The sequence below is a fragment of the Tympanuchus pallidicinctus genome, unplaced genomic scaffold (genome assembly GCF_026119805.1).
Source record: "Tympanuchus pallidicinctus isolate F22 unplaced genomic scaffold, pur_lepc_1.0 scaffold15, whole genome shotgun sequence".
Lineage (NCBI taxonomy): Eukaryota > Metazoa > Chordata > Aves > Galliformes > Phasianidae > Tympanuchus > Tympanuchus pallidicinctus.
In genome coordinates, this window is record NW_026294669.1 from 19,285,812 (window position 1) to 19,296,567 (window position 10,756).

Below are 10,756 nucleotides of genomic sequence, written 5' to 3' on the forward strand. Positions count from 1 at the left end.
AGACTAAGAACTCAAAAGATTAGATCTCCTTCATTTTTATTTTGAACCCTTACCATATTTAACAACAGCTCTTCAAAGAGATGAGGAGAATCCAAACAAAAACTCCTCAAAATGAAGGAGATCAAAATTCATGACACAAGACTTTCACTTAGGACGATTCTGAACAAAACAGCATTGAACTAAGAACTTCCACGAAGATGAAAAATCTCAATTCAGAAAGACAGAACAAAATATATTTTTACTATGCATTGCTTAAACTTGTAAAACTTGGAAGAAAAAAATTACTCATGCAAACTGTTTAAGGAAATGAGTAAAACACCATGTAAAATGTGTTTCTAGCTGTGGGAGCTATTCTTGCATTTATACTATTACTACTTTCTTAAACTGTTTTTCTTTAGACATTCTTACCAAACGTTACTTCTCCATTGCCACTCTTGTCAAATAACTGAAAAGCAACAATGAATATTGCATCTGGAGTACACAAAACAGATTCAAATGCCGAAAATTCTTGAAAGGAAATCAACCTACAAAGTAAAATACATAAGTTATAAAGATTTCAATGGAACTATACACAATATCAATAACATTTTGATGCTCTAAAAATGTTCTGATTCAATTACTAAAATTAAAATCTAATACTCAAAATTTAAGACTCTATACTAGAAAGAGTTGTTTGTTATAATTGAGTAGCTACTTAAGCTTTATGTGGCTCACTATCTTGTACCAGAAGAGGACTGGAATTCTTCATACCCACTAACAACGAAATATAACCAATTCTCAGCAAGTATCTACTCTTTAGTAACTCATAAGTATAAATTTATGCAGATGGCACTTAAAAATTGATATATAAAAAAATCCACAAAAGTTCTATCAGTATGAAATTCAAGGATCTATCAGTATATTACTAATTCTTGTATTTCTCACGAGAAATAGCTTTTAATGTAAGTATAGGAAGATCCTATGCAATACGTATACTCTTAAAACAACATATTCATAATAAAGTTATATTTTACTGTGTTATATTTTACTATATTAAAGATTACACCTCAAATATTACATTAACCTCGAGGTCACACAAAGCAAAGAAAGGACAAGAAAGAAAGAAATAAGAACGTTTGGACAGTTAAGACATGATCAAGGAAGCTAAGGATTTGAGTGTAACACTTCATCACAAGACAATGAGCTGCATATGTGAGACATTCACCATAGAGAAAAACGTAACTCAGGATGCATCAGGAGACCTGTTTTTAGTCGAGATGAGGAAGCAGCCGTATCACCAGACAGGGCTTTCACGACATCTCTGGAACGCTGCATACAAACCAAAGTCCTCGTTTTCAACACATACTGTTTTCAACACATACTTTGAATGGATGCACAGATATGACAATCACAAAGAACTTCTCTAGGGAAACAGTTTGTGACAAGTAGAAAAAAAAAAGATAGGATCCTACATAAGAAAAGCTACAGCAAGACAAGCCTCAAGTCAGAAGATAAATGATCCTGTTGGCACAAAAGAACAAAACTGCACTGGGTATCCATAAGGACATGCAATGTGGGCACATGCCACGGCCTTTCAAAACAGTGCAAGCAAAATCCCTAGGTTTTAAAAACAACAACTAGATTGATGAGAATTTTCCACTCAGTTTCAGGCTCCTGAGTACAGACGTAAGTGATGGCGTAGCTATTTTAACATCAAACAAATTATCAGTGGGAATAAGAATTTCCAACATTTTTAAATAAAAATGTACTACTTTGTTAGATGTTGTTAAAACAAGTAGATATCATGTAGACAGTACATTAAATGTACATAAATGTCCAAATTTATAAAATGAACTGCTTTAGCAAGTTTCATAGTACATTTAGTAATATTCACAGAAAATCATTAGCTCATAATTATTGCTTCGTACATAGATCACTTACAGTTAAACACACGTATAAAATCCTCATAGGGGAAAAACATCTAACCATGTGTTAGTTTACATAGCCTTTGTCAAAGTATATGCAACGTAGAGTTGAGACACTTGAACAAGATCATTTATTTTAACATACATGCATATATGCAGTATACAGAAAACAAAAATAAATGTGACTTTGGAAGGAATTAAGATATGGAAAATATAGAATGACATTATTAATTTCTCATACATTATCCATAAAATTAAAGATGAGAAAATGGTTTTCCAAATGCAAAGCCAACTTCATGCCTCATTTCCAAACACATCTCACATACAAGCACAAATCTAACATTAATCCCTAACCAGGAAGGTTTATAACAGACAAAAATCAAGTGATGATTCCCTGTAGAATTCATTCTTGTAGAAGCCTGAACCTGAAAGAAATTGTTCTCCAGAGCTCCCTTCAACAGTGCCTACAGCAAAAGGAGATAGACACATTCAACTTCCCTTCCATATATTCTATATATTCAGCTTGCAACATCTAAAAGCAGGAATATTTTGAGCAATCCACCATTATCAGGGTGGAAATAAGAGGTAGATTAAATGGAACAAATGAGCTTCCCAACCAAACGCTACTTAAGCATTATTCTGTGAACCTGCTGCACTCTCATTTTATTGGTATCATTTTTTTAAAAAATTCCATTCTCTTATTTCTTCTGCACTGTCACTCTCCAAAAGCACACAAAGTAAGCTACATGTTTACAGTTATTCTGTCTTTCCTCGTTTCCTACTACAACTTCTTACTCTTTATCCACACAACACAGCTTTTGTACATAACATATATCCTTGTTGTGACTGTCCATGAAGTGAAACATTGGCTCTTTCTTCAGTTCACTGAAGAACACACTTTCAAACTCTAAGAATGATATGCTGATAGGCAAAGTAGCCAGAAATAGGCAATTAAAATGTAGAATCTGAAACGACTACTGAAATTTTGCAGGTTCAAAGACAGAAGAAAGGGGTTTTTTTATTTTAAAACCTGAATAGTCACAATATTAGATAGGACTTCTGTTACTGAGAAGGTGGTTTTGACACACATTTGTATATGAGTACATTATTAATAAAGGATATGTACCCTAATCCTAATTTTAAAAGTAGTGCCAGCAATCTCTGATACAGGAATGCTTAATAGCAGCATCAGTGAAATTCCACTGCATTTAACAGACAACAGACAGCTCTAATTTAGAGTTGCTCATCAGGCAAGCCTGGCAGATTTTGAAAACTGACACAGGAATGAAATTTCATAACAGGACCAAAGCTTCTCAATTACTTGCTGCGTGACCTTGGGCTGTCTTTTGATTTACAAATGTCTGTATGGAATAAGAATAGTGATACTTCTTTGGACTTTATAAATTAATTTTTAAGACCTTGGAAGGATGCAGTGTACCACTGGAATTCAGCAAAAGACTACAATAACTATCAATGCTACAGATTAAATTCTCTGTACTGATGATGCAGGATTTTGGCATATTACAGGAAGGAATAATAGGAATTACTAGAAATAATAATGCAAATGCAAAAATAAGTAAACCAATGATGATGTGGGTATAGCCCTCTTCACATGAATTAACGAGTAGAGAAATACAGATTAAAACACTTAAGAGAATACATTTCAGCAAGTATCAACAGGTGCAAGTTCAATGCTTCCACATAGAAGCAGATGGAGCACACTTACCCATATCTGATTACCTCGCTTCCAACATTACCCAGACTAAAAAAAGGCACCTAAGAAAAGCTTATATTCACAGAGGGAGCAGCAACAAAAAAACACCGAAGTCTCATTGTCAAGTTCTGTTGTAGCAATAAGAAAAAAATTACTGACTTCTTACTGTAAGAAAGGTCCTTTTATATAATGTTTTCTGAAGAAATGTACACCCTAAAAGACAATCAACAGCTTTCAGAGAAACAAGGTACTCAACGTGTTGATTTAGCAGTCATCAGTTAGAGTATTATTTCAACAGATGTGCACATACTTAATCTGTGCATTTTTAAAGTGTCTGAATCTGAATCAATCTTCAATCTGAAACAACACAACAAACTACTGCCACGCATTACAAGCAGTGAGACAAGTTATTTGGATTTATCAAACATATGTATATATATTACATTTATCAAAATGCTGCAATTTTATTATAGGAAGCTATCAAGTAACATTACATCAAAAAGGAAATCTTAGAGTTATCACTTACTATAAAATATATGCAGCATATAAAATTCTGTTTGTAAAGCACAGAGACTGTGCAAGTTGCTCAGGATGCTGTGCAAACTAATAAAGTGTTCTTAAACAAAATAGAGAAAAACAAAAGCATTTAAGTGATGTCAAGGGTCTGGTTCAGGCTCATGAAGCCAAGGAAGTTAAGGGACTTTCAAATGAATATATATGACATCTATTTACAGACTTCATTTTAACAGCAACTTTCTATCTCTTCCCTATAATGCACCCCCCTTCTTTCTGCAGTTTTGACTTCTTCTCTGATTCATCTTGATCTCTTCACTTTAAAAATGCCCGTGCTTGCACACAACAAAAGAAAACTCTTCTCTGAAAGACAAATAGGTTAGAGGGTACTACCTCACTAGAATTGGCATTTAATATGTTAGTTTCAGAAAGAAGTCTAAAAGCAACTAACATCACCTATAAGCAATGCCAGAAAAGCTTTATGTGGTGTGATCTCATCTGGATTAGGCAAACACTTAAAAAAAAAAAAAAAAAAAACCCTAAAAAAAGCCCTCAGTTGTTTGATGTAAATTCTGCTCCTTCTCCACATTTCCATGTATAATTGTGCGTACTAAGGACTCTTAGTATCCAGTCATGGATGTGAGTACACAGAAAGAAAACAACTTTTGCAAAGCAGTTACACTGCATTAAACTGATTTAAAGTGTATCTTCCTCTGCATTTGCAGTAACTGCCAAATCTCATTTAAAAGTGTTAACCATTGTCTCTTTCTCCCCCTCAAGTTCCACAAATGTAGACTACTATGTAGTCCATTGCATTTGAGAAAAAAAATAATTTAACTAAGCTTGAAGAATAATGAAATCAAGAGTGCATTTTGGAAGATGAAATTACTAAAGAAACATTTATCAACGCATTACAGGCTTCTAATGGAAAACAAAATTCTCACCCATCTTTAGTTTGATCTGCCACTCCAGCCAACAGCTGTACTGTTTTAGGATTGTAACGTGGATCTGTATGAAGTCCTAAGTATTTCTGCACAAAATCTTCTGGGGTCATGTAATGCTCTCCATCTTTCTCAACACTGGCATACTAGAGAGATAACAAAAAAACAAACCATATAACAATTAATCCATCTAGACATTAATTACCGGTGATTACCAAATCAGCATCTTTATGAATATCACTCAAATACTGCAACTGCATGCACCTGCTCTGAAATTAAAGGATATGGTTAAAACATGCAATTGCACTGCAATACTAGCTGTCCATGTTGTCCCTGTGGAATAATGTATCCACATCATGATCACTATCTTAAAAAAAAAAAAACAAAACAAAACAAAACAAAAAAAAAACAAAAAACAAAAAACAAAACAAAAAAAAAAAAACAAAACAAAAAAGCCCTAAACATTTTCATAAATGGTCAGGTAATTGCACAAATTTACAACTACAGCTTTTTCATTTGCAGTTGCACTGTGAAAACAGAGCACAAAATTCCTCTCAAAGTTTCTAATTAATTGATACTAATCACTCATAATTACTGTACATACTTATCAAACTGTTTTCTCCTTTTGTGAGAAATAGTTTTTCAGATTTATGTTTGTCCAGAAATGAACAGCTCCGGCATTTCTCACTTACATAAAAAAAACCTCACTGATCATGTATAAAAATTAATTCAAGATGGCAAAACTGTCGCAGAAAATTTTTTTCTATTTATGATATAACAATAAACTTAGATACAAAACTTAAGTATTCAGATTGTAAAATTAAACTGTTGACATACTAGAACATAGAAAAGTAGCTCATAAAAGATTTCTAGTTCACTAACTTACCATGATCAGATGCATTTTATTGACTGAATTTTTCTAAGCATATTTGCTCACAAAGCCCGTAAACAAGCTTATTTAATAGCTTTAAATCCTTTTCCTCCTGTACAGTCAGTCCACTTGTACACAGAATGCAAATCTTCACATAAACACATAGAAACATGTTCCTTCAAAGAAACAATAAGTTACAAAATTTCACAGTTGTTTCATGAGAATATTAATGTGAAATGAAAGTACTGGCTTTCAGTTTGTTTGTACAAATGCAGTACATGTTCCTAGGCTCCAGCCATTGAAAGATGTCAGCCTATGAGCTCTCCGCAGAAAAGACAATGCCCACTGCATTCCCCTCAGCTAGTGCAACATTTATGTGAGGAAATCTGAACTTCAATCTAAGGCCTTATCCATCATTTGTACCGTTTCCATTACACACTATTACATCTTGGCTCAGGTGAGACAGGTTTTAGTGAAAGAGTAACAAAAAACAGCTCCTGCAAGGAACTCACAGGAATGACAGTGCCACCTGGACAACATACCTGGTAAGCTGTAACATTCTGTTGGGATAAAGAAGATCACTTGTGTCTCATATGCTCCTTTTACCACATTCTGCCAGGATGTTTCAGCATAGAGTATCAGCACCAACATCCCCTCAGGCATCTCCCTTAGCTTCCCACATCTTTTCCACAACTCCTCATCTCTACTACACCATATAGTAGTGATAAGAGATTTTTGCAAGACTGCAGTAAATAATTTCACTCGCAATGGACACGAATCCTTCCATTCAGCGCTGCTACCAACATGATGAAAACATAGCTTCAACGTAACAGCTTAGAAAAGTTCTCTTCTCAGCCTTTGTATAATCAATGAATATAAAGATGTTATAACTAAGAAATACCCAGGAAAGTTAGCTGACTTTTTAACGCAACAGGAGGATAATAAATGGAAAGTGCTTACTGATGTTGTAGGCTTGCAATATCCTCCACAAGGAGCCACCTCCAGAAGAGATCCTTCCTCAGTGGCAGTCAGCACTTAAATGGGTCTGGGAGAGGTAGAGCCAGGCTCCATCCCTTCCGGTAGCACAGCTGAATTGCCTTCACCTGTGCTCCTGTGGCTGACTCATGGCTCGCCTCAGGTGGTCAATCAGAGGCTCAAGCTGTGATTCCACAGTTCCCATACAGCCTTATATTGATATGACTAAAAAGCACGTTATCAAGTACAGCTCTGCTGCAACACACGTAATCTGAATGAAGTTTTATAAACAAAGGACCACAGAATATGAAGAGCATTGAACACATCCTTAAGGGCAACAGAATTCAACTGCGTGACAAATGAGGGTGTTACAAAGATAATAAAAAATCCAAACGCCATTGTCTTTTTAAATTCAAGCACCAACTTACCTGAATATATCACACATAATGGATTCTTAGAGTTAGGTGTAGGGGAAATTTTGTTAAAAATTTTGAGACTAAAATAATCAAAGGACAGATACATTCAGCTCCATACGAGAAGGTCATGGTATTTGGAAAGAGCCTGGCCATAAGCCAATAAATTAAGGCCTGACAAAGTAGCTAGGCTATTCCCTTTTGGCACGTACTTATAAGATCTGTCCTCAAGTGACACTTTCACCATACAGCTTACATATCTTTTGCAATTAGACAAGGCCATTGTTAACTTTAAATTGCATATAAAATATGACACACTAATTACATTTCTCTTTTCCTCAGGCTTGAATTAGATTACTGTTTATTTACGTACACATTTTTTAATCTTACTGTACATTTATGGACTGCCTCAGGCACACGGTGAGTTTGCGTGATCTTTCTGTAAACCTCATCACAAAATGCAAACACATAAAAACTCTATTTGTACCACATCGTATGAGGAATCACCACACTTCTACAAGCGATGCACAGTTTGAAAAATCAGTTAGCTTTCAGTTTAAAGGGATTTCTCTCCCAACAATTCTATCAGGGCAGAGGAGAAAGAAGTTCCAAAACAAAAGAGTTCTGCAGTATTCTCAATATATTATTTTTAGTATGATCAGTCTAAGTTCTGAGCATTCAAGACGTTTTTAAGGAAGGTGGGGGGAATGCTTCCTGTATGAAAATTTGAAAATGCTATCATGATTATTTCTCCTCTTTGCTGAACAGGTTTCATTTGCATTCAGCCAAGCTTCAGAAATTCTAAGAGAAAGGTAAAAGTCAAACATCCATTAATATATACCTTAAACTTTAACAGAGAAGTTGGCATGATTGTATTGGAAGATATATATGAATAGAAGGAAATTTAAGTACACTCTCTAAGAATAAGGTCAGTGACGAAGGAGCCCACAGTTCCCATCTTCCCTTGCATCCATTTCCAAGGGAAGCCAAATTTAGAAGGAATGCTCGCCCTTTAACTAAAGCTGACAGAATGAGCCTGCACCCTCAGGAAAGAGCACAACATATCTGACCCTTTAAGTGTGCAACACTAAGAGTATTTCATAACCAGAATCTACAGCCGAGTCTTGGAATGACTGGGCTCTCTTCAGATTTTGTTAATGTTTGCAACTAAGTTTGCTTGCTATCTATCAAAGTAAAAATATAATATAATCTTCAACTAGAATTCTATAATTCTATAGTCCATCTCTCCAAAAATATATATACTCTTCCTATGCAACTGTGTGTCTGAGTAACCTGTCTTTTGTTTTTCAATACAATCCTCGGGCACTCAGGGGAGATGAGAACTTTTGCACTTTTGACTCCTCAGGGCATCAACCTGTAGAGTATTTGCTTTTTAGGTTAATAAAACAGACACTGTCATATCAACATCTTCAAGATTAAGCTCCTCTCCACTTTTTCATGTATCACCAATGTCAAGGACTCCAAATACTTATTTCTAGAAGCAAGTGCATCTATTGACTAGGAGATTGATACTGAGCCTACTTTTCCAAGTTAAATAGAGTATTTTCACATCATAATTCCTGTTTTTTTGTAACCCAACATGCAGAATTATCTTTCTTGAAAAAGTCTACAAAAAGAGCAACGTGATGTTCCAGAAGCACATACTTTTATACCGTTTGTGTATTCCTTGTACATAAAAAAATCCTAAATGTCTCGTGAACAAGAAATGAATCTGTGATAGAGTAACTTCAACTTGAAACTAACATTTAGGCTTTCATGGTTTGACTCCAAAAATCTAAGTTTTTCTGTTGTTTCTGACAAACAATACAGTCAGAATAATCCATTCTACAAAGCAAAGATCCCACCAAACGATGGTTGAAACATAATCTCTCTCTACATGTCAGAGATGCCATAACAGAATTCATTATTTACAGAATCATGGAATCATTAAAGTTGGAAAAGACCACTAAAATAATCTAGACCAATCATCAATGCATCACCACCATGCCCACTAACCCACATTCCTAGGTGCCACATCTGCTCTTCTTGAACATCTCCAGGGAGAGTGATTCCACTGCCTGCCTGGGCTGCCCATTCCAATACCTCACCACTTCTGACAAGAAATTTTTCCTAATACCCAACTTGAGCCTCCCCTGGCACAACTTAATGCCATTCCTTCTGCTCCTATCACTGTTAGCTGGGAGAAGAGGCTAACCCCTGCCTCACGACAACCTCCTTTCAGGTCACCATAGAGAGTGACAAGGTTTCCCCTGAGCCTCATCTTCTCCAGACTGAACAATCCCAGCTCCCTCAACTGCTCCCCATACACTTCTGTTCCAGACCTTCCATTGCTTCACTGCCCTACTCTGGACATGCTGCAGGGCCTCAATATCTTTCATGTTGTGAGCAGCCCAAAACTGAACACAGTAGTAATACTTATATATTACTTCCTTCTTTACAGAGCAGTTTCTTGAATGTAGTGTGCAATTTTCAACAGGAAAGAAAAAAGATACCGTTGTGATTTTAGAAAATGAGTGGCCCAGCTATGGACCTAAACCAGCTGCGATTATTCTAGACACCTATTTCAAACCTCAAAAGTTATAGGATTGATTGGCTTTTCTTTTTAGATTGATGTTTCACTGTAACTAAGAGGAGTGGATAAAACAACACTATTATTCAGATAGAGTAATTCTAATGACCTACGTGACAGGTAATACTATGAAATACATAAATCTTAACAATAATAATTCAAAATTCTGAAAACATTGCCAACAGCCCATCCATCTGCAGAAGGATCACAGCTGAAGCTTACAGACAAGTCACACAGCCATAGAAGTCAGAACTAAGCAGAAGCCTGCTCTTAAAATAACTGTCTTGGTTACAGTTGCAATCATTTCTGTCAGGGGAATTTAGAAAAGACTTCAGAAAACACTTTAAGGCTATGATGCGGAATGGATAACCACAACCCACACAGCAGTGCCTGAGGCCCCTACCCTGCGTGCAATGGCAGCTTCTGTCCACATAACCGATTTTGTCCCATCACCCACACACTGACGGTGTGGCTGAAAACACAAGCCTGCCGGCCAAGGAGCATCAGACCCGTCTGTTTACCTGCAAAAAGATACTTCGTAGTTCGGCAGGATCTGCTCTTTTGATGGAAGGCACCTGCAAATAAAAGTATGGCAACGCTTCACCAGCTGAGCTACAGACATAACTCAGGAACAAAACGCAATTCGCGCCGATAAGGGCAGCGGTATCGGCTCCCTTATCTAACAGATAAGCGGACTCAAACACGATACGCCTGATCACCGCCGTCCGCCCGGTCAGTCGGGTACTGCTGACCGCCGTCTCAGCGCGCCGCGCCCCGTCCCTCAGGATGCGGAGCTCCGGGCCCCGACTGTGCCGTCCGACTAATGACCTCGGCC

General features: G+C 36.5%; 1 protein-coding gene across 4 annotated transcripts in view; it reads right to left on the reverse strand.

The window, feature by feature from the left end:
* Positions 1-10,756, reverse strand: part of SLC25A12 (solute carrier family 25 member 12) — a 46,538-nt gene that overhangs the window by 34,683 nt on the left and 1,099 nt on the right. For 2 of the 4 annotated variants that reach the window (XM_052674652.1, XM_052674649.1), the window contains exons 2-4: positions 10,443-10,496; positions 5,076-5,218; positions 409-524 (exon numbers count right to left, since the gene is read on the reverse strand). In XM_052674652.1, the coding sequence (XP_052530612.1) occupies positions 409-524; positions 5,076-5,218; positions 10,443-10,496 (313 nt within the window). Of the gene's footprint in view, positions 1-408; positions 525-5,075; positions 5,219-5,958; positions 6,119-10,442; positions 10,497-10,605; positions 10,684-10,756 lie in introns of those variants that run through there. The other 2 variants (XM_052674651.1, XM_052674650.1) reach the window with 2 other exon arrangements.